The 25,855-nt window shown below is 36.4% G+C and overlaps 2 protein-coding genes across 2 annotated transcripts in view; one reads left to right on the top strand and one right to left on the bottom strand.

The window, feature by feature from the left end:
* The window catches only part of LOC121388303 (lysosomal protective protein-like), a 141,179-nt gene that overhangs the window by 19,056 nt on the left and 96,268 nt on the right, over positions 1-25,855 (top strand). The gene's annotated exons all lie outside the window — the stretch shown is intronic.
* Positions 11,958-17,737, bottom strand: LOC121388305 (serine-rich adhesin for platelets-like). The gene is made up of 2 exons (XM_041519597.1): positions 16,981-17,737; positions 11,958-16,195 (listed from the first exon to the last, which is right to left on the bottom strand). The coding sequence occupies exon 2, from the start codon at positions 16,189-16,191 to the stop codon at positions 15,130-15,132; it is 1,062 nt and encodes a 353-aa protein (XP_041375531.1). The 5' UTR covers positions 16,192-16,195; positions 16,981-17,737; the 3' UTR covers positions 11,958-15,129.

Genomic DNA, 25,855 nt, shown 5'->3' with positions numbered 1-25,855 from the left:
TATGTATTTTTGTTTATATATGAACAGATGAGCTGTAAAGCTTAATGTGAATAAAGAACTTTGAGCTCAGTGAGATGTCCTCTACCAAATAGCAAAGGAATTTTGGATGAAACTTTCACAACAATTAAATACCTAATTAGAACTAATTAACATTTGACCTCTTCTTAAGTGCACTTTGCCGCAATATTTTTTTTCTCTCTTAAATGGGTAATTCTGAATCGGGTGAGCATACTCTACATTTTACATTTGGTTACAAGGATGGAACTTTCACAACCATTAAATCCCTAATTAGCACCAATTAGAGTCGTTCTTAAGTAGCCTTTCCCGCTAAATATTTTTTCTTAAGTAGTGGATTTGGGCTCAGTGAGATGTCCTCTATCAAATAGCAAAGAAATTTCGGATGGAACTTTCACAACAATTAAATCCCTAATTAGCATTAATTAGCATTTGACCTCTTCTTAAGTGCACTTTGCCGCAATATATATATTTTTTTAATTTGTAATTCTGAATCGGGTGAGCATACTCTACATTTTAAATTTGGTTTCAAGGATGGAACTTTCACAACAATTAAATCCCTAATTAGCACTAATTAGCATTTGACCTCTTCTTAAGTGCACTTTCCCGCAATATTTGTTTTTTTAGATTGGTAATTCTGAATCGGGTGAGCATACTCTACATTTTACATTTGGTTTCAAGGATGGAACTTTCACAATAATTAAATCCCTAATTAGCACTAATTAGAGTCTTTCTTAAGTAGCCTTTCCCGCAAAATATTTTTTTCTTAAGTAGTGGATTCGGGCTCTTTGACATGTCCTCTACCAAATAGCAAAGGAATTTCTGATGGAACTTTCACAACAATTAAATCCCTAATTAGCATTTGACCTCTTCTTAAGTGCACTTTCCCGCAATATGTTTTTCTTAAATTGGTAATTCTGAATCGGGTGAGAATACTCTACATTTTACATTTGGTTCCAAGGATGGCACTTTCACAACAATTAAATCCCTAATTAGCACTAATTAGAATCTTTCTTAAGTAGCCTTTCCTGCAAAATATTTGTTCTTAAGTTGTGGATTTGAGCTCAGTGAGATGTCCTCTACCAAATAGCAAAGGCATTTTGGATGGAACTTTCACAACAATTAAATCCCATTTTGGGAGTAATTTCAGTAGCGCCCCCTATTTACTCCCGCACTAGATGTACTTAAATGGACATTCCTGAGTTTGCTGCAATTTGTAAGATGTTATCGACTAAAAGAGACGTTTTACCGACTGTAATTACATATCAAATATATTTTTCTGCATAAAATAATAGCGGCTGTATATTAAACGTGTTTCTGATCGGTCTAATATTTGTATTAGGTTAAATTTCATTTTATTTCCTAAAACATTTTTTTTCGAACGTACGAAATTATTTGAAGACAAAATCCAGTTTGGGCTTCTTACAAATATTAAGATGACCAGAAACACATTGAATATACAGACACTGATATTTTAAACAAGAAAATATATTTAATATGTAAGTTTAATCGTATGAATATTTTATTAGTCTGAAACATCTTACAATGCAACAAACTCAGGAATGTCCCTTTAACAATTGGGTCTCTGTGGTCATTTGGTGTCCATCTACACCTCAACCACCTCAAACCTTTTGGAACTCTCGCAACAATTAAATCTCATTTGGCTCCCACACTATATATATTTAGTTACGTGACTGACACTCTTGGGGTGTGTTTATGGTAGGCCGTTTCTGTCAGATCAACAATTGTTATTGCTATTTTTTAATGTCTATTGTATTGCTCCATTGATTCTTTACGCATTTATTTCTATATGTTGACGTCATGTTCGTGTTAGTTCTGGATAGCAACTTTTGACGTCACGTCTATATATTAAATACAATTTGAAACTTGCCCATATATTCATTGCTAATGGCTAATTTCAACTTTATTAACAATTTAATATACCTTTTGTTAGGTACACATAAAAACAAACCCAAACACCAGCATATTTAAATCAGTTCTGTCAAACTATTACAGTAAATTTTACTCCACACAATCGATTATGGATTATAATAGATAATTGAAACATCACTAGGTAATAGTAAATAATAATTTAGTTATACATTTTTAAAGTGTATGAAAATAGGTCGACTCACTATAGAATGATCAGATTGTGAGTGACAAGTATCGCATGTCCACTGTGTCTACATTTTCCCTCACAGCTTGACGGTACGTTTGTCGCGAGATTCCTCTATTACACGTACGGTGTTGCCACACATAACAATTATTACATTGGGTAACTTCTTGTCGTGGACGCACAGTATGATGACATGATAAGCATGGATATGGCACGTCAAGGGCAGCCTGTGCCATGTTTACTGGTATTCATCTATCTGCCTACATACAGATATCGTATACATCTATATTGCCAATGATATGGCCATGCTTTTAATTCAAGAGATCTTTTGTTTTCGAATTTAATTGTTGTCAGACGTTGATTGAGGCCATGCTTACTTGGGTAGATTTGATTAATCAAGTAATCTAGGGTTTTGTTTTTGTTTTTTTGTAACCTAAAGTTGATTGCATCTATACAAAAGGTAATTTAACAAAGGTTAAAAGCAACTTCGGTTAAATATGTGTAGTCTAGCAGAAGACATATTGATATAAATCAGTTTACTAACAGTCATGATATTTGCCTCCATCTCCTTTCTCCAGTTGTATATTATCAAAAATTAGTTTTGTACGTATTACTTAAATTTTAATTGCAATAACAATTCCAGTACAGCACAAGATTGAACAAGAAAATATCTGCAATATCCACTGTGACTAGATATAAAAAGAACACCAATATATATATACATATATATATATATATATATATATATATATATATATATATATATATATATATATATATATATATATATATATATATATAACATTCAGTCGCTAAACTTCGCATACAATATCATCTTATATCTTTCTTTTACAGCGTAAAATTTCAAATACATTAGTTTCTTATATTTTAAGATATTTACAAAAATGTTATGGTGATAATGAAAAAATGGAGTTTACACAAGCAAAATCAATCGTGTGCAATTAATTCCTGCCGTACACCGTTCCTACGGTGTGCATGTGGGAGAGCTTACATTCAAGGTGGTCGTTGGTACGTGTAGCAGTGGCAGACTGGTCAATATGAGTATTATGATCAACAGTAAACTTAAACGATTTGGGTGTAGCGACATCCAGCAGAAAAAAATAGAAGTAGTAATTTTGTTTAGGGGGGTCGGGGGTGCATGAGTGGGAAATCAAGTTTATATGCCGTTCTTAAAAATATCACGAACGCCTAAGAGCGCTGTTCTCCACTGTATGTGGTGCAGGGTGGAAACATTCTTATTGACACACATGTACATAAAGCTGCATACTAACCGGACGCGAGCAACGCGAGTGATGCGAGCGATTATTTTAGAAATAATTGCTTTCAATTGCCGCATCCTAACCGAACGCGTGCGACGCGACATAATTATTTGTCGCGCCGTACACGTGCGGTTAGGATACGGCGATTGAAATCAATAATTTCTAAAATAATCGCTCGCGTCGCTCGCATTTGGTTAAGCTGTATCCTAACGGGACCCGGGCGACACGAGCGACGCGAGCGACTCGATAATATTTATATCCTAACCAGACGCGACCATAGGCGACAGTCTTCATTTTAAAATTGTTATCGACAGTTGAAACCGCCAAGTAAAACTTTTTTGATTGGTTAATATAGTTTGTCGCTAGTGTCGCGTGAGAAAAATAGAAACAAGTCCTACTGGTTTCGACTACATTAATCTGTCGCGCCGTACACGTGCAGTTAGGATGCAGCAATTGAAATAAATGGTTTCTAAAACAAAAACATCGTTCGCGTCGCCTGCGTCCAGTAAAGCTGTATCCTAAACAGCCACGTTCATTTCAATCACCGTATCCTAACCACACGCGTATGGCGCAACATATAAATCTGTCGCGTCGCACGCGTGCGATTAGGAAAGAAGAAAGAAATGTTTTATTTAACGACACAATGCTATTTGAATGGCGTTGCCATGACGTTAAAGTCTGGACTTTATTAAAGTCTAGACTTTAAGGTTTATAAGCACGAGGCCTGGCCCCGTGCTTATAAAACTGTTCGAGTCCAGACTCGAGACTCTATTAGAGTCTCGAGTGTGAACTCGAAGAAATTGGTGCTTATAAAACTTTTCGAGACTCGAGACTCTATTAGAGTCACGAATCTGTAAAGTGCGAGTCTGCTAGCCACCCAGACTCTAGGTTAGAGTCTGAAATAAAATATCCCATAATACCTTATAAAAATGGCTAGAACTGGGAGAAGGAGAAGACGGTTGTTACATAATGTCAGGAATATTATTGTTAGAAAGCCAAGAATTTTTAAAGATAGATCAAATCCACTTGAGGATTTGTCCGCGGAATGTGTTTTTCAACGTTTTCGTTTTTTACCTGCAACAATTATGTACATTACCGGTTTGTTGGCTGTTGCATTGGAACGCCGAACGCTGAGGAATGTTTCGATTCCTTCCCTGAATCAAGTGTTGATTTGTTTGCGTTTTTTGGCATGTGGTTCAAACCACATGTTGCTGGGCGATTCCATGAACGTTTCCCGGGCCAGTGTTGGCCGTATCGTCGTCAATGTCTGTACGGCATTAGGCAACATCGCTGGACGATTTCTACACCTACCAAACAACGAAGACATTAGAAAAATTAAGCAGTCTTTTCATCAAATTTCAGGTAATTTTTACATGTTCAACTTGGTCGCTCTCTACTGTCAATAAAAACATCATTCCAATCGTCTATGTACAGTACAGTTCCATAAATATTTTGTATAGTACAGTGCCATAGATTTTTATTACATCTTACATCATTACATATTTAGATACATGCAGGGGAAGGGGTGGAGACGGTGGGCATAACCCCTCTTGCTGAAACTGAATATTTAAAAACAATATATTTCCCTGGGGAGAACAATATGAATAAAAATCCCAACTCTTGCTTTCATACAAATATGGTACAAATAATAAGTGAATTTCTTTCGAATTGCAGCAAATATGATTCCATTTTTCAAATGAATTATTTATTTGTATTATTTGTTTGCGTACGTGTATTTTTTTCTATGGTGTTAAGTACACATTTTATGCAGAAAAGATAGCACAAAACAATGATTTGCATTCATTTCAGGTTTTCCTAATCTTGTTGGTTGCATAGATGGTACTCGAATAAGAATTCAGGCACCCAACAAAAAAGAAGAGGATTTTGTAAACAGGAAGGGATATCATTCTCTAAATGTTCAGGTGAAATGTTTGAAGTCATATTTTAAAACTATTTACAAATATGATAATTAGGTATTTAGGATACACGTCAAACCGTACCCAAACCGAAACGTACCTACTTTTTTTTTTACCAGCTTCCAGTATACAGTATACATAATAAGTAGGCCTATGTGTAACAGATAATGCACACAATATGAAAATATAGTGAATATTTTATTTCACTACTATTTACACTGCAACAAATTAGAAATAATTGTTATTTACGAAGTCCGGATTATATCAGATAAATTACAAGCTACTTGTAATAAAACTAACTGAACTGTAGGACATTAGGTAAAAACAACCAGTAAACCAGGTTAGATTGAAATGGCCGTTTTATTAAAAACGACATAAAATTATAACATCACATCACATTATGTAATAGTAAACACCTGACAAAAGTAGGTGTTCAGGAAAGTGAAATGACATAGTAACATTACATAATAAATGCGAAAAGCACTGTTGTAGGTGGGGGAAATCCGCCCATCTGTTAACTCTACATAAAAGTATATGAAGAAATGTCAGTTGTTCTTGAACGTATCAATATGAAAACATTTAATGTATATAACAAAATTGTGTTACATTAAACATCTGGGCCCGGTTGTTCGAAACCTGGGTTAGCGTTAACCCTGGGTTAAGTGCCTAACCCAGAGTTAAATTTAATCACCGATTGAAAAATGCGTTGTTCGAACGTTGGTTAGCGCTAACCATGAGCTAAATATACCCTAACCCTGGGTTAAAGTTAAAGCAGCTGTGACCTGCGGTTAAATGTCTAACCAGTGATTAAGAGTGGCGAATTTGATTCCATTTGTATGTTTAGATGCGTTTTAAATGTAAAACTGTCATGAAATAGAGTATCGGCATAAATTACAGTGACGTCAAATTCCCGCGAAAAAATAATGAATGGCGTAGAATAGCAGGTTCATTGATTTTAATTTTGGATTGGGAGGGTGGAGGGTGGTCAATATCGGGAAACACATCGATCTGTATTAACCGTCTCTTATCATTAAATTGTCCATTAAATAACAGTATGAAGAATTAAAACACATGATCCAAGTCATTCGTCAAAGGTACCAGACGTTTCGTACCCAAGTCAGTTCGCCCCAAGTCAGTTCGCCCCAAGTCAGTTCGCTCCCAGTTTTCCCATGCGGGATCTAGCTTAGTCGGTTGAGCGCTAGCCTGAGGTAGTTGCGTCATAGGATCGAATCACCTCAGTAGACCCATTCTCCGATTTTTTTTAATATATGTTTTGCTGTCTCAACTATTTCTGAGTTCGCCCCCACTCCATCCCCCGTTAATATGTCCAATATTAAATAAAGATGATTTTGTTGAAAGTTGTTTGTTCGTTTCACCAAGAGGATCAAGAAATTAGGTTGCTGCTTTGATGATAACACTATTATGCATGCCTCACGCGAGGTCCAAATAGAGCGAAGTCACTTCTCTCACAAATTTTGAGAGGGCGAATTTTTTTAATAAGAGGGAGCCTTGATTTATTTTTCATTTAAACATAACAACAAAATACAGTAGAATCTTGTTTGCTCGACCTCAGAAGGGTCGATCACACCGCAACGCTCGAACCAAAAACGAAGTCCCGAGTTTTTTGTCCGGTAAACCCGTATATTAACTGATGATGGGTCGAATACGTCCAGAGTCGACTATAAGGCTTCGCTCGAACTAAATTATCGGTCCCTTCTGTGTTGTGTTATTAGCTATATTTCCCTCAAACTGGTGATACATCAAATATCAAATGGAAAACCACCGAAAAGCACAAACAATTGCCGCGCTTGCGCAGTTGGTTATTACAACCTTTGGATTATAATAATTTAGGCGGAACGAGTTTTAGATGGATCGGAGAATCGCGACACTAGCCAAGCAATCCTTTCTTTGCCATACCTGTCATGTTGTGTGTTCAGCCAGCGGCTGTCGGTAAAAATCTTTCAAGTACAGCTAGTGTCACGGTGCCTTTTCGATGAACCGTGATACCAATCAAACAATTGGCCTCGGCGGGAACGTTACTCTGAACACGTCTACCAGACCAGTTTTCAATGAAACCAGGGGCGAGGTACTCAGCTATCATCACCTCGGCAAGGGCTTCTGCATCACACAATCGGAGTAATTTCTAATAAATCCTTTCACTCTGATATTTTTTTATATAACACATTGATGAAATGTTTAAGTTTGCAGTTACCAAAATAATATGGTAACAGGTCGTTTCGCCCTTATTACTAGTTCACCCGAGTCGTTTTGAATAGGGTTGGTTCGTACCTCTAACCGAGTCGTTTCGCCCCATGTTTCGATTCGCACTAATTTTTATTTTGTTAATAAAGTACATTTATTTATTGATTTGTCCTATATCCATTGATTTTTGGATGTCACACATTGCGTGTTTATATTATACAGATAAAAATAATATAATTTTGTTTATTTCCAGTATCATTTACTCAAGCTATATACATGAAATACGTACAGGCCTTAGATAATATACAGACAATGTATTCACATTAATAATTAAAAGGGCATTCCTGAGTTTGCTGCATTGTAAGATGTTTCCGACTAATAAAATATTTCTATGATTAAACTTACTTATTAAATACATGTATATGTTCTTGTTTAGAATATCAGTGTCTGTATATTCAATGTGTTTCTGGTCGTCTTAATATTTGTAAGAAGCCCAAACTGGATTTTGTCTTCAAATAAATTCGTACGTACGAAAATATAATATTTTAGAAAATAAAATAAATTTAACCTAGTATAAATATTAAAACGATCAAAAACACGTTTAATATACAGCTACTGATATTTTATGCAGAAAAATATCTTTGATATGTAATTACAATCTTTAAAAAGGCTCTGTTAATCGATAACATATTACAAGTTGCAGCAAACTCAGGAATGTCCCTTTAATTTATGAACAGTCACACTGCATACTACTATGTGCTGTGGTTTCTCATTAAATATACTACATACCCAGCTGAGGTTAAACGACTCGGTACGAATGAGATTTAGGGCGAACCAACTCTGGGTGAATAGGACTAAGGGCGAAACAACGCAGAGTTCGAAATGGTTTTAGGGCGAAACGACCCGGATTCGAATAATACTTTTTTAATAGTATGTATCTAATGTTTTCGACACGTTTCGGCCCCGCTACACATTCGACCCCAGACGTTTCGGCCCCGGTTATTGTTGTTTTATAAATCAAATTATTCAGTCACTTGTGTTTTGTTATTAAATTTTATCGTAAATATTGTAATTTCTTTCTCTCGTTCTCTTTCTTTTTTTCTTTCTTTCTCTCTTTTTGTGATTATTATTATTATTTTCAATTGAACATAATATCCGAGTGTTAAACCAACCAAAACTGTATTTAGCTTTGATAATCCAAAAATAAAAATGAACTGATTTTCTTGTTTGCGTAAATACAATTTAATAAATTGCAATAAATTGTTTTGCGTTTGTTCTATTTAATTATATTTCCATGTAGACCCTTCCCATAATAGGGGCGCTTTACATGTGGCTAGAATTGGAACCACTGATGTTTGACGTCAGTAGGGGTTACATATGTACAGAAATTAAGTACGATCACAAAGAATGTTTTCCATGCGGAGCACTCACTCAGGGTTTGGAGTCGGTATCTGAATTAAAAATCCCATTCCTCGACTGGGATCCGAACCAAGTACCCACCAGCCTGGAGACCGATGGCTTAACCACTGCGCCACTGATGCCGGTAGGTAAATTGAAAGTAGCATCATTAAGACATGTTCTAGTCCAGTTCAGTTCAACTTTATTTTCGTGCTTATATCCCATTAAAGTTCAACCAAGCTATCCTGGACACACATCTCAGTGTTCTAGCATTTAAAAGAAACGGCAAAAACACATGGATGCACAATTCCTGAACCTAGTCTGAGTTGTTTGTGATGGCATCGTGGGTTAGGTAAGTTCTGTCTTGTATCACTCTCTACCGCTTGAATCGTTAGTGAAACAATGTTAAAACGTAATATACAAATATGAACGTCTAAACATACTAAACGTAAGTTTCGCTTCCTTATTTTATCACCATATTATTTATCAGTGATATTCTACATGAACGCGATGACGTACATGTTTATGTGTATGTGTGTGCGTGTCACGGTGTATAGTATGCATGTAGGCCTGTTGTATGTATGCGCGCGCACGTATATGTGTGTGTGCGCGCGCGCGCAATGAATGTTATTCGACAAATTAATGTTACAAATTTGTATTTTATTTATATTATTACCGGTGTTACTATACCAATTACAGCATGTATCTGTATACACGAACACGTCCTGACACCTATCTAATTCAACTTTCTAACTTATGTTACGGAAATATCCGATGTTGACCGAATGGTTCGGTCGAACTACCCGATGGGTCGAACACTTTCTCGAGCACCGACGGGGTTCGAGCCAACGAGATTCAACTATAACCCAATATTATTTTATAATTTCGACATCTTGATATGTTGAATTTATTCATCATGAGAAAGGGCGCTGGGCTTCTAGAAAATTACACGAATGAGTAACTATTTGACTGACGTAAAAATCAAAGCTTATAATCGGCCATTTAGCTATGGGTCACGAAAAGATACTCATCGTGATCAAGTAACAGTTTTAGAATTAACAGTGCAAAATTTATTTGTATTTCTATGCCTTTTCCTTACTAGTGAGATTAACGAATGGGGTCATTTGCGGTTATTAGTAATTAAGTATCAAGAAGATAAACGCCATCAGGAAATGCATGTAATGATTAATTTACAGTTAACTAGTAATTATCAGCACGGCAGTTTTGTCGGTGTATATCGAAGGGCTTTTGACTTAGTAGCACCTGTCGTGTCACGGCCGTAATGGGCAATCTCTCATTCCAGCTTATTAAAATCTGCATTACATATATACGTGTACTAATATATAAATATTATACATTTTATTTAAAGTAAGGACCAAAATATAATTTGATTTGTTTTTCTACGTGACATTAAACTTATTTTACCTAGTTGTATAATACACGTAGTGTGTTTCATGTTTGTTTATTCTTATTGTCGTTCAAGAACAGATACACCAAACCCCAAGTGGAGGCGAACAGAACTTTGTTTTGTTGGGCTAACTGGTAATGTGTTTGGGTCGAACTGGTATGGGGCGAACTAACTTGGGGGTGAAATATCAGACATTCCTAGCTCAAGGTCAGCCTTTTTTACACACAATATCAAACATTTCACTTAAGGTCCATTTTCACCAAACGATATAATTTCTTACATTATTGCAGCTTTTTAATTACAGCCATATGTTTTCATAACTATTAAACACACAAACAAAAATCAATTTTACACTGAAAGATTTTGAGCCTTTTAAAAATTGAAATATCTAGATTAGTTTATTATTATTATTGTAGGAACATGTAAAGTGATGTCATTCGAATACTGACGTCATTGAAATTAAAACACGTGTGAACGATGGGACATAGCTTTCTAGGTAATCTTCACCCCCTGTCAAAACAATTGTCTGTTCCACATTGATCAGACAAGGACACTTAGTATATTTATATTTTTTCATAATGTATAGAAAAGCTTAAATGATGAAAGCTAAAAACTATACAAGCTGTTAAATATGACATATAAAATATTACAGTAATATGTGATTTATTTATTGTGTGCGAAACCAAAACAATGATGCCGCAATGTCCTGTCATCAACTCTAGTAATATAATGTGGCATGTTTTTGCAACTGCCTTCTCCCGCTAGTTTTTGTCTTATTGTTTTCACTAATTGTCTCAATATTTTACGCATCATAATCTACAGTTATCTAACATTATCAGCAAATCGTATTGCTCACCTTTCCTGTTTATTGCTGTTCATTTTTGAAAATTACAGAAGCACTAGCAGTACGGACAGGCAAATTTAATGTTGACAACAGGAAGTACATTTACTTTACACTGATTGGTTAACTGCACTTAACCCTGAGTTATTGAAGACTAACCCTGGGTTAGTGAAAACTAATCCTGAGTTTACTAACCCAGAGTTAAAAGTGTGTTTCAGCAACGGTTTTTTAACCAGTGATTAGCCAACCCTGGGTTAAGGAATTTAACTCATAGTTAGTGTTAATCAGTGATTAAGTTAACCCAGGCTTCGAACAACCGGGCCCTGATGTACAAGATATCCCGTGTGTTAATTATAAACAAATCAAAAACATATGTCAATATATAACATAAATTAGTAGCCATTGTTATTAATCGTTCTTAACAAGATATCATTTTCATAATGGTGGCAAGACACGGGGAAGGTGGAGGGAAATTAAAAATAACAATTGCGTCTTACCTGTACGAAATTATTTGAAACTGACGCTGTTGTTAAGTGACGTCACGACGCGAGGCTATTTAATTAGCCAACGTGATCTTCCTTACGCAGTGCTTTTGCGCCCTGCTAAATGGCATACAAAGACATATGTTTATAATTATAACCGACCTCTTAAATACAATTAAAAACAGTTGTATTTAATTGTTGATTTACGAAGTCCGGATTATATCAGATAAATTACAAGCTACTTGTAATAAAACTAACTGAACTGTAGAACATTAGGTAAAAACAACCAGTAAATCAGGTTAGATTGAAATGGCCGTTTTATTAAAAACGACATAAAATTATAACATCACATCACATTATGTAATAGTAAACACCTGACAAAAGTAGGTGTTCAGGAAAGTGAAATGACATAGTAACATTACATAATAAATGCGAAAAGCACTGTTGTAGGTGGGGGAAATCCGTCACCTTGCTAGATAAGCTACTGCCAGCCGGCAATAGCTGAAACTAGCAACCCCCACCCACAGCAGTTTGGCGGACTTGAAAGGCCATATCAGCCTAACCTGAATCGAAACACCCATCAGAATAAAAAATACGATACAATGATCCACGACAGCACTGGGTTTATTAAAGCTATTAATAATAGTAAGTACATACAATCTAGGGTTGATTCACAAGAACCTTTAAATACACACGTTCCCTTTTACAATAATCTACGAGAATGCCATGCATCCGACGCAGTTTTTTTTATTGAGGTGTGAGAATGCATGTTTTATCAACACATTTTTATTTTTATGTAAGAAGCTACGAGAATGCCATGCATTCGACGCAGTAAGTTAGTTTTAGCTATTAAAGTAAGAAAATCCCATGCATTCAACTCAGTAAAAGTAGGATTTCCATACAGTAAGCCACAAGAATGCCATGCATCCGATGCCACTGCCTGTATGATAGTAGTGTAAACTGTAATTCACTATAATTCGAAAGATGGGATTCTAATGTATCGCTTAAACGCGTTAGAATTCCACCTGCCCATAGCTTGTATCTCTGCCTCTGATACCCCTTGACTAGCAGCGGTGCTAGCAGCACCTATTCTAAAACTGTGACTTTTGTAATGTTCGGACCTGTATCCTGCTGCAAGCAATGCATTTTTCAATATATTGCAAAAATATCTGTAAGAAACCGTAGATCCTCCCGGGAATACAAAAATACAACCCGGAGAAGAACCTCGAAGATGTAGATACCTGTATAAAGTATGTACTGGGCAAAATTCCTCTATCGCTTGAGCATTAAGAGATAGGGTAATTGGGGCAGTGTGATAATGACCCTTGAAAGAGTGAAAATTTATCTCCACTCTGGAAGGATTTTGCAAACCCTTTTTGAAGAATTGCACATTCTTTGTCTGTAGAATATTCCTACTGTTTCCACTGTAGGTGATTTCCCCAATGCGCAAAAATGCATGAAAAGCAAGTAAAAACATTGACCGGAACATAAGTTTGTTGTATCTTGTTGGACAAACTTCATCCAGAGCCTTTATAATTTGATACAATATATGTTTTGTCAGTGGGCGCCTGAAATCTTGTCTTTTATTTATTTTCTTTAATCCTGCTAGCATTTTCCGAATAATGAAAAACTGTGTGGGATCTTTAAAGGCCCCCAACTTATGTATATATCCTATAGCTGACATATAAGTTGTGATGGTTGAACTAGCAAAGTCAATGTCCACCATGTGGGCAATGAATAATGCCACTGTATGTACACTAATTGGCATGGAGCACTGCATATGCAACGTTGTGTGTATGAATTGTTGTAGCAAACTGAATGCTCTACGATATAACTGTTTAGACTTATCAGTTAGTGCTGCATCAATGAGTCGAAGGACTGTCTCGTTTAAATGCGCAATAACTGCTGTGGAACTGTGGTTGGAATTCTGTCCATCTGTGGGGCTGCTTGGTGAAAGTATGCCACCTGTAAACGAGACAGGTAATCAGCCAGTACATTTAGTTTTCCTGGTATATGTTTGGCTCTAAAATGAATATTGAATCTCAAGGCTGCTAATACCAATCTCCTGACAAGACCCATCATTACGGTATTGGGCGATGTTTGTTTATTTATTATCGCTACCACTGTATTATTATCAGAAAAGAACAAAACTGATTTATTACCCAGTTGCTGTCCCCAGTGCTCCAAAGCTAGAACAATTGGAAATAATTCCTTTATGTTAATATGGTGTTGCAACATATGTTCATCCCACTGACCATATAACCAATGTTTGCCAAATATGGCGCCATACCCCACATTACTAGCGTCTGTATACATTTGTAGTTGTTCTGACGACTCCCAACTATTTGGCAAAAACATAGTAGTCCCATTGAAATGTTCAATGAACATTGTCCACACCTTCAGATCTAATTTCGCCTCTTTAGACAGCCGAATATGGTGACCTGGATTGTAAATCTTACAAGTTAGATTAATCAATCGCCGCAGAAATGTTCTGCCAGGTACTATCACTCTGCATGCGAAGTTTAATAAACCTATCAATGACTGTAATTCTTTAAGTGTCACTTTTTCCCTGCCTAGGATTGCCTGTAGTGATGTTTTTATTTTTTCGATTTTGTCTAGCGGTAATCTGGCTACCATCAAGTCAGTGTCTAACTCAATCCCCAAGAACGTAATACATGTAGTGGGCTCAACAGTTTTCTCTTGCTTTATTTTAATTCCGGGTAGGAGTTTCCTTTGGCACTGTCACGTATAAAGAACATTATAAATACTTATCATAGAGTTAGGGTTAGGGTTAGTGACAGTGCCAAAGGAAAGTCCTTCCTAAATAAAAAATCATCTAAAACATGAACTACGAACCTGGCCTGAAAATAGTTTTCCATTATCCAATGTAAAGTAGAGCTGAACTTTTCAAATAATTGGCATGAAATGGAACAACCCATGGGTAGACATCTATCATAGTAATATAACCCTGCTATTTCCATACCTAAGAATTCATAATCTGATGGGCTTATCGGAATAATTCTAAAAGCAGACTCTATATCAGTCTTTGCCATCAACGCCCCTTGTCCCAGTTGGTTAATTTGAAATATGGCCTTATCCAAAGTTTCATATTGTACTGATTTATGTTCATCAGAAATCCCGTCGTTAATTGAAGACCCTAAAGGATAGGACAGGTGATGAATAACCCTATACTCCCCTGGTTCTTTCTTGGGAACTAGCCCTAAAGGTGAAATTTGTAAGTTGGCAAAAGGGTGTGTGTTAAAGGGTCCTACAATCCTACCCAACTCTATTTCTTTGTTAATTTTTTTCATCAAAACACCTGGCATTTCTATAGCAGATTTTAAATTTGGACTAGACCTATATGCCCGAGGTCCATTATAACACAATGAAAAGCCATTCTTAAATCCTGCTTCTAAAAACTGTACTAATTCTGAATCATATCCTTTTAAGAAGGGACGCAAATAGTCAAATTTAACGGGCGTTACTCTGCTGACTGGATCCTGTTTTTTGGTTTGCTGCTGAATTATGAGGTGCTGCGGTATTGGTGTAATTTGCTTTATCGAATTTTGAGCATTTTCGAAAGGAATGGGGTCCACCACAGGCTTTGCAGACATGCTTCAACCGTTGGACGATATTTGCATATTTCATCAAAGAAACTGCCAAATCCGGCCTGGTCTTCACTACGATTGTGACATATATTTGGAATGCCGAATTCCAAACATCCATAGACCGAATAGGTACTGGTCTTGATTTCGGGATCAACGAAAAAGTATTCGTTTGAAAAGAAATGTCAAACTCATCAATGGGTCGATTTTGCAAAAGCTGACCAAAATCAACAAACTGGTCAGACCAAATTTTTTCTTTGTGACGAACGTCAACATTTATATCAAGAGGGCGGGAGATGCTACCATTCAAACCATTAATTGAATAATCATCACGACCCTGTGCTGCCGTACTTGTCAGTTGCTCTATGGCACCAGTGATAAATGTTGGCTGTTCCTGTGACGTACTGGGCGCTGGTGCGGTAGAAATTACTTCCCCGAAACGCGGCCCCGATCTAACATCTTTAGCAGCAGCTGGGCTGGTTCCTGTTGCTGACGGAGCTTGTCGCAGGACCAAACCCTCTTCCTTCAATTGGCGTATCACCTCAGCAGCAATTGCCGACACACCGGGACCCGTTGTTGTTGTCTCAGACATCTGTGATGTGGATTGCCCCGGCACACCGGGACCCGTTGTTGTTGTCTCAGACATCTGTGATGTGGATTGCCCCGACACATCTGGACCCGTTGTTGTTGTCTCAGACATCTGTGATGTGGATTGCCCCGACACATCTGGACCCGTTGTTGTCTCAGACATCTGTGATGTGGATTGCCCCGACACATCTGGACCCGTTGTTGTTGTCTCAGACATCTGTGATGTGAATGGCTCCACAGTCTCCTCAACGGTTGCTGGTCCCCTTGCAGACCGCCGCCTTGTTGGTCTTGCTAGAGACTTGTTTCCCACGGCCGATTTTCGTTTGCTTTGCGGTGGCATTATGCTAAAAAAAAATGAAAAGTTCATTAAACCATAACATAGTTGCCAAGTATCTATGATACACAATTTTTACATGCATTAACTATATGAATACGCTGTTATCTCACTGGCCCATTTGTACATAATGCATGTTAAGACAAAAATAATTTTAATAACCACTGTTAAGCTTACTGAAGCCAATTAATTAACACTAATCACTACATGTGTCTCGCAAAAGCCCACATGTGATCCACTAAATATCTGGAAACACACCAATGAAGCTCACAAAAGCCTACATGTGATCCACTAAATATCTGGAAACACACCAATGAAGCTCACAAAAGCCCACATGTGATCCATTAAATATCTGGAAACACACCAATGAAGCTCACAAAAGCCCACATGTGATCCACTATATATCTGGAAACACACCAATGAAGCTCACAAAAGCCCACATGTGATCCATTAAATATCTGGAAACACACCAATGAAGCTCACAAAAGCCCACATGTGATCCATTAAATATCTGGAAACACACCAATGAAGCTCACAAAAGCCCACATGTGATCCATTAAATATCTGGAAACACACCAATGAAGCTCACAAAAGCCCACATGTGATCCACTAAATATCTGGAAACATACCAATAAATATTTGGAAACACCAATGAAGCCGTTTTAGCACCGTTTTTTGTTGTTGTTTTTTTAAATTTATTTATTTTTTATTAATATATATATATTTTTTTATATTATCCTTTTTTTTTTTTTTATATTATCCTGTTTATTTTTATTTATGTATTTATTTACTTACTGGCACACCTGCCGACAGTACGGTATGATGAAATCACCGCCCCACGTACGCTCCTCAAATACTTAGGGATCCCGTGCAAAGCGTTCAGGTGAACTCCGTCGCGGCAAAATATATCAACCGGACTTTCCTTTAAACCTCTGTGTTTATGATAGGTCACATTAGCATTATCAGCTACCAATGACTTGATGCTTTGGTTAACCTCTCTTACCTTTTGATTGTAAACTGACGTGGGCAGATACCGAGTTTCTAATCTAGGCAACAACTGCATAATGCAGACATGCCATACAGAACATCCTAACAGAAGCCATTCCACAATTGAAATTACATGCCGTGCTATTTTTGTCGGTACGACCTCAGTTCTATCTATATCGTTACCTCCTATTTGTAACACAACCACACTGGGCTTGAATGATTTCAAATGTTCACGGAACTGACCCTGAAATAAATCGTTCACACGGCCGCTACCTTTCCCGACAAATTTTAATAAAACTTCAGATTCGTCCAACCTGAGGTTTTTCCAACCAGAATTCCTCCTATTGACGACTTTCCCAAGCCTACGGACATAACTGTGACCCAAAACTGAAACTTTAACCGGCATGACCAATTAACGTTAACATTAAAAATAACAATTGCGTCTTACCTGTACGAAATTATTTGAAACTGACGCTGGTTGTTAAGTGACGTCACGACGCGAGGCTATTTAATTAGCCAACGTGATCTTCTTTAGGTCTCACTACACAGATGTTATCTGCCATTGAAACCCATGTTAAACTGCCCAACTTCAAGCGAAGATTGCCCATAGAACGGGTTCTCGTTGGCACTAACAACATACACCATTGCGAACATACATTATATAAGCATTTATTTCCACTCCAAAATTGAGAACATTTCCGTCTCAGTGTTTTGCTTTATGACCGCATCTGGCTGTAGTACCGGTCCAAACAGGTGGTTCATTAACTGATTCACTCCGGCTGTCACTTGCGCTATATATCCATGTTCCAAAAGGTCGATGCACAATAATACAAAATGACATGGGCAAAATACAGCCAGAAGGCTTACCATTAAACATACATATTGTTTTAATTCTTCCCATTTCCTAGAAGTGAATATGTGAACCATAACATGTGTCACAATTAGGAACTATAGTGGACCGTGATGAATGAACTGTCACCCGGAAGTGATCTGTGTAGTGAGACCTTAAAGTCTAGTGACCGATTTTGTCAAACTTGGTTTGAAGTCAGTTTGATACTTTGGGTCATTTACACCATGAAAAGCTATACTAGAGCCGTGTAACTTATGAACTCTAACCAATACACCAAAAGATAGATGCACCATACCATCCAATAAAACTTCATATCACATTGTTACTCCTTGATCATCCACACAATAGATGGCCATCAAACAAGCAGCCACTATATGGTAATGTATGACCTTGTTGGTAGTTCTGATATAGGGAACATACAAAGAAGCTAATTATCTAGTTAGTTCATTAAAAATATTAGTTTCCATCAATTGTTGCTATGGGCAACAATTGTTTCATAATGAAATGTTGAAATCCTGGGTTTTTTCTGTATATTTCAGCATGAAGATCCACATATTATTAATGGCAGATACAAATTCTACTTTCATAGTAGAATACTATGTTATATATTCACAATACCATCAAAACTGTTTGTCACTATGACTGTACATTCGAAAAAATTCATTATGCACAAAATCACAGAAATTAGGGTGAATTTGGATATTGACCTTGTGACCTTGAATTTTGACCTTTTACAATGAGAAGCTCAGTGTTAGACACTCAGATCAATTTATTTATTACATGTAAGAACACTAGAATATACATTTTGACACACACACACCCCTAAAAAAGAAAAATAAATGAAAAAGAAAAATAATAAAAATAAATAAAATTGACATGTTTGCAATATTTACCCAAATAGGGCCCCCATACACTTGGCTGAAATCCACATCGATGTAATTACCTTTTATAAGGATGCTACACTAGTACATTTTCATTTTGGCTTGCTAAACTTATATATTTTGGGATAAACAGTAATTTCATGTTTTACATTATGGTCTCACTACACAGATGTCATCTGCCATTGAAACCCATGTTAAACTGCCCAACTTCAAGCGAAGATTGCCCATAGAACGGGTTCTCGTTGGCACTAACAACATACACCATTGCGAACATACATTATATAAGCATTTATTTCCACTCCAAAATTGAGAACATTTCCGTCTCAGTGTTTTGCTTTATGACCGCATCTGGCTGTAGTACCGGTCCGAACAGGTGGTTCATTAACTGATTCACTCCGGCTGTCACTTGCGCTATATACCCATGTCCCAAAAGGTCGATGCACAATAATACAAAATGACATGGGCAAAATACAGCCAGAAGGCTTACCATTAAACATACATATTGTTTTAATTCTTCACGTTTCCTAGAAGTGAATATGTGAACCATAACATGTGTCACAATTAGGAACTATTGCGCCCTGCTAAATGGCATACAATGAATGAATGAATGAATGAATGAATGAATGTTTAACGACACCCCAGCACGAAAAATACATCGGCTATTGGGTGTCAAACTATGGTAATGCAAATAAATAAAGTGATGATCAACATCAATATAAATATTCAAGGTTTAAACAAAAACAGTGTAAAGAACTGTGCAAAAATACAAATACAGATATCACAGAATTTTACGGACACCGAATTTTACTCTAAACTTCAATTTGTGCTGTATTGGCCATTCTCAAAGAGAATGTTACACCCCTGCACCACGGTGAGGTTACAGCACGCGCAGGGGAAATGGCATACAAAGACATATGTTTATGATTATAACCGACCTCTTAAATACAATTAAAAACAGTTGTATTTAATTGTTGATTTATTTTAAAACAATTAAACAAATTTGCATACACTATACATAGAGTACATAAAATGTAAATGACTGATTCAAAATATATTTTTTTAAATTACATACCAACTTTGTAACAAAAAAGTAGGTATAACAATGCATGTGTGTACAACTGTAGGTAGGTTTATGTATGTGCATGAACATGAAAGATGTACATTGATAAAGGAGATATGCCATGAGTTTGGGACTTAGCCGAGTGGTAGAGCACTTGCCTGATGTGCAGTGGGTCCATTGGACTCTTTCTTGTTCCTGCCAGGGCAGAACATAGCCCAGTATTAAAATGTTCGCTTGATGCATGGTTGGTGTACGATCAATCCCCATCAGTGAGATATTGGGCTATTTTTTGTTCTAGCCAGTGCACCACAACTGGCATATCAAAGGCCATGGTATGTGCTATCCTGTTTGTGGAATGGTGCATATAAAAAACCCTTTGCTATTAATGACAAAATGTAGCAGGTTTTCTCTTTAAGACTGTTAAAATACCAAATGTTTGACATTCAGCAGCCCATGATGAATACATGTAAATCAATTTGCTCTAATGTGTCATTAAACAAAACACACCGTTTTTGTTCCTGCCAGTGCACCATGAATGGAATATCATCAGTGGTGGTATGTGCTATCCTGTATGTGAGATATTGCATATAACATCTACCTTGTTACTAATGGCAAAATGTAGCAGGTTTCCTTTCTAATGCTATATGTCAAATTACAAATTGTTTGACATCCAACAGTTGATGATTAATAAATCAATGTGCTACAGTACGTGGTTTCATTAAACAATAAAAAAAAAAAATCTTCTTTAATTCCATAATGAATATCATACATACATTTATATATAAAGCAAGTATTGAATACATGGTAAGGGGTGTGGTGGGTGGGGGTAGGACTAGGCAAAACCAGTTCTGTGTGAACTTTATCAACAAAGTACATTTGAACACAATGAACATCATAAAACCATCCATATTTAGTCAATGCATACAGAAATATGTTTAAAGGGTGTATTTTAACAAATAAACTTTTTAAAAGTAATAAAATTGTGGAAGGCAAATGTACCTCAATTCATCTACTTTCTTTTTAAAGAAAACAATTGGTAATTGCAGATTTTCTTCCATTACGAGGAAACAGAAATGTTAATTTGTTTTTTAAGTGCATACAGATATTTGTAACAATTTCATTACCAATGTAAGGTTCAAATTGTACTATAAATTACTTTTGTTGTGAAATTGTACTGTAAACTGCTTTTGTTCTCAAATTTATATATAGGTACAACATTCACAAACATGATGTATTACAATTTTAAACTAGAACAGACCTCTTCTTTTTCAATTTGTTTGATGGTACCACTTGCAATTAATGGGATCAATACATTATTTTGCAGATGATCTGTGACCCATGGTTTCGCATAATGGACTGTGTAGCCAAATGGCCAGGTTCTATCCATGATAACAGAATCTTCAGACAGTCTGCTGTGTGTGCTCATTTTGAGAGAGGTATTAAACAAGGAATTTACATAGATATCAGTTTTGAAATATGTTAATATATATTTTATGGTACAAAACAGGGTTAGACGTTATTTATGGGCCGATACAAATTGGTATCAAATGGTGTAATATCCTAAATGTTGCATAGTATATGAAATGTTCAACCATAGGCAGAATGAACTTACCAGACCGTCTACTCCAACACCAACTTGAATTAACGCATATACACACTACATACATATACATGGACATATCGTATACATGTTTCATACTTAAATTAAAACATTTTGTTACATCGTTTTACAATATCATGTTTCAATGTGTGTACGCTCAAGTGTTATGTTTATCTTCTTCTGTTATTTAATTTCAAAATACATGTATAATAACAACTACATATATTACTGTTTCAGGTGATATTGATGGGATCCTCCTTGGCGATTCAGGATATGCCTTGAGAAACTTTTTAATGACACCATATTTAACACCTAACACTGATGCTCAAAAAAAGTACAATACATCTTTGTGCAAAACTCGTGTGTTAATTGAGCAAACATTTGGCATTCTAAAACGACGTTTTGCTTGTCTTCATAATAAAATTAGATCTAAGCCTGAGTTTGTTTGTAAATTTGTAATTGAAACATGCCTCTAATGTATACCAGTGGTAAGTTACTGATATTCCCATGCTATCATTAAACATTTGTTAAATGTTTGGAGTTAAAAACATGAACAAACATTACAATGGTCACATATCTAATGTATACCAGTGGTAAGTTCCTGATATTCCCATGCTATCATTAAACAGGCTACATGAAGTTACAATGGTCACATATCTAATGTATACCAGTGGTAAGTTCCTGATATTCCCATGCTATCATTAAACACGCTACATGAAGTACATATCTAATGTATACCAGTGGTAAGTTCCTGATATTCCCATGCTATCATTAAACACGCTACATGAAGTTACAATGGTCACATATCTAATGTATACCAGTGGTAAGTCCCTGATATTCCCATGCTATCATTAAACAGGCTACATGAAGTTACAATGGTCACATATCTAATGTATACCAGTGGTAAGTCCCTGATATTCCCATGCTATCATTAAACAGGCTACATGAAGTTACAATGGTCACATATCTAATGTATACCAGTATATTCCCATGCTATCATTAAACACGCTACATGTAAGTCCCTGGTAAGTCACTGATATTCCCATGCTATCATTAAACAGGCTACATGAAGTTACAATGGTCACATATCTAATGTATACCAGTGGTAAGTCCCTGATATTCCCATGCTATCATTAAACAGGCTACATGAAGTTACAATGGTCACATATCTAATGTATACCAGTGGTAAGTCCCTGATATTCCCATGCTATCATTAAACAGGCTACATGAAGTTACAATGGTCACATATCTAATGTATACCAGTGGTAAGTCCCTGATATTCCCATGCTATCATTAAACAGGCTACATGAAGTTACAATGGTCACATATCTAATGTATACCAGTGGTAAGTTCCTGATATTCCCATGCTATCATTAAACACGCTACATGAAGTACATATCTAATGTATACCAGTGGTAAGTTCCTGATATTCCCATGCTATCATTAAACAGGCTACATGAAGTTACAATGGTCACATATCTAATGTATACCAGTGGTAAGTCCCTGATATTCCCATGCTATCATTAAACAGGCTACATGAAGTTACAATGGTCACATATCTAATGTATACCAGTGGTAAGTCCCTGATATTCCCATGCTATCATTAAACAGGCTACATGAAGTTACAATGAAGTACATATCTAATGTATACCAGTGGTAAGTCCCTGATATTCCCATGCTATCATTAAACAGGCTACATGAAGTTACAATGGTCACATATCTAATGTATACCAGTGGTAAGTCCCTGATATTCCCATGCTATCATTAAACAGGCTACATGAAGTTACAATGGTCACATATCTAATGTATACCAGTGGTAAGTGTATACCAGTGGTAAGTCCCTGATATTCCCATGCTATCATTAAACAGGCTACATGAAGTTACAATGGTCACATATCTAATGTATACCAGTGGTAAGTCCCTGATATTCCCATGCTATCATTAAACAGGCTACATGAAGTTACAATGGTCACATATCTAATGTATACCAGTGGTAAGTCCCTGATATTCCCATGCTATCATTAAACAGGCTACATGAAGTTACAATGGTCACATATCTAATGTATACCAGTGGTAAGTCCCTGATATTCCCATGCTATCATTAAACAGGCTACATGAAGTTACAATGGTCACATATCTAATGTATACCAGTGGTAAGTCCCTGATATTCCCATGCTATCATTAAACAGGCTACATGAAGTTACAATGGTCACATATCTAATGTATACCAGTGGTAAGTCCCTGATATTCCCATGCTATCATTAAACAGGCTACATGAAGTTACAATACACATATCTAATCACCTGATATCTATCATGTATACCAGTGGTAAGTCCCTGATATTCCCATGCTATCATTAACAGGCTACATGAAGTTACAATGGTCACATATCTAATGTATACCAGTGGTAAGTCCCTGATATTCCCATGCTATCATTAAACATACATGAAGTTACAACAGTATACCAGTGGTAAGTCCTGATATTCCCATGCTATCATTAAACACGCTACATGAAGTTACAATGGTCACATATCTAATGTATACCAGTGGTAAGTCCCTGATATTCCCATGCTATCATTAAACAGGCTACATGAAGTTACAATGGTCACATATCTAATGTATACCAGTGGTAAGTCCCTGATATTCCCATGCTATCATTAAACATACATGAAGTTACAATGGCTACATGAAGTGGTACAATGGCTACACATATCTAATGTATACCAGTGGTAAGTCCCTGATATTCCCATGCTATCATTAAACAGGCTACATGAAGTTACAATGGTCACATATCTAATGTATACCAGTGGTAAGTCCCTGATATTCCCATGCTATCATTAAACAGGCTACATGAAGTTACAATGGTCACATATCTAATGTATACCAGTGGTAAGTCCCTGATATTCCCATGCTATCATTAAACAGGCTACATGAAGTTACAATGGTCACATATCTAATGTATACCAGTGGTAAGTCCCTGATATTCCCATGCTATCATTAAACAGGCTACATGAAGTTACAATGGTCACATATCTAATGTATACCAGTGGTAAGTCCCTGATATTCCCATGCTATCATTAAACAGGCTACATGAAGTTACAATGGTCACATATCTAATGTATACCAGTGGTAAGTTCCTGATATTCCCATGCTATCATTAAACAGGCTACATGAAGTACATATCTAATGTATACCAGTGGTAAGTCCCTGATATTCCCATGCTATCATTAAACAGGCTACATGAAGTTACAATGGTCACATATCTAATGTATACCAGTGGTAAGTCCCTGATATTCCCATGCTATCATTAAACAGGCTACATGAAGTTACAATGGTCACATATCTAATGTATACCAGTGGTAAGTCCCTGATATTCCCATGCTATCATTAAACAGGCTACATGAAGTTACAATGGTCACATATCTAATGTATACCAGTGGTAAGTTCCTGATATTCCCATGCTATCATTAAACAGGCTACATGAAGTACATATCTAATGTATACCAGTGGTAAGTCCCTGATATTCCCATGCTATCATTAAACACGTCACATATCTAATGTATACCAGTGGTAAGTCCCTGATATTCCCATGCTATCATTAAACAGGCTACATGAAGTTACAATGGTCACATATCTAATGTATACCAGTGGTAAGTCCCTGATATTCCCATGCTACATCATTAAACAGGCTACATGAAGTTACAATGGTACACATATCTAATGTATACCAGTGGTAAGTCCCTGATATTCCCATGCTATCATTAAACAGGCTACATGAAGTTACAATGGTCACATATCTAATGTATACCAGTGGTAAGTCCCTGATATTCCCATGCTATCATTAAACAGGCTACATGAAGTTACAATGGTCACATATCTAATGTATACCAGTGGTAAGTCCCTGATATTCCCATGCTATCATTAAACAGGCTACATGAAGTTACAATGGTCACATATCTAATGTATACCAGTGGTAAGTTCCTGATATTCCCATGCTATCATTAAACAGGCTACATGAAGTTACAATGGTCACATATCTAATGTATACCAGTGGTAAGTCCCTGATATTCCCATGCTATCATTAAACACGCTACATGAAGTTACAATGGTCACATATCTAATGTATACCAGTGGTAAGTCACTGATATTCCCATGCTATCATTAAACAGGCTACATGAAGTTACAATGGTCACATATCTAATGTATACCAGTGGTAAGTTCCTGATATTCCCATGCTATCATTAAACAGGCTACATGAAGTTACAATGGTCACATATCTAATGTATACCAGT

The sequence above is a fragment of the Gigantopelta aegis genome, chromosome 14 (genome assembly GCF_016097555.1).
Source record: "Gigantopelta aegis isolate Gae_Host chromosome 14, Gae_host_genome, whole genome shotgun sequence".
NCBI classification, from domain to species: Eukaryota; Metazoa; Mollusca; class Gastropoda; order Neomphalida; family Peltospiridae; genus Gigantopelta; species Gigantopelta aegis.
Note: the sequence above shows the minus strand (reverse complement) of the source record. Positions and strands in the feature narration are given on the sequence as shown.

Coding starts and splice junctions, on each gene's coding strand:
- LOC121388305 (XM_041519597.1), bottom strand. CDS start 16,191: ATGCCACCGCAAAGCAAACGAAAATCGGCCGTGGGAAACAAGTCTCTA.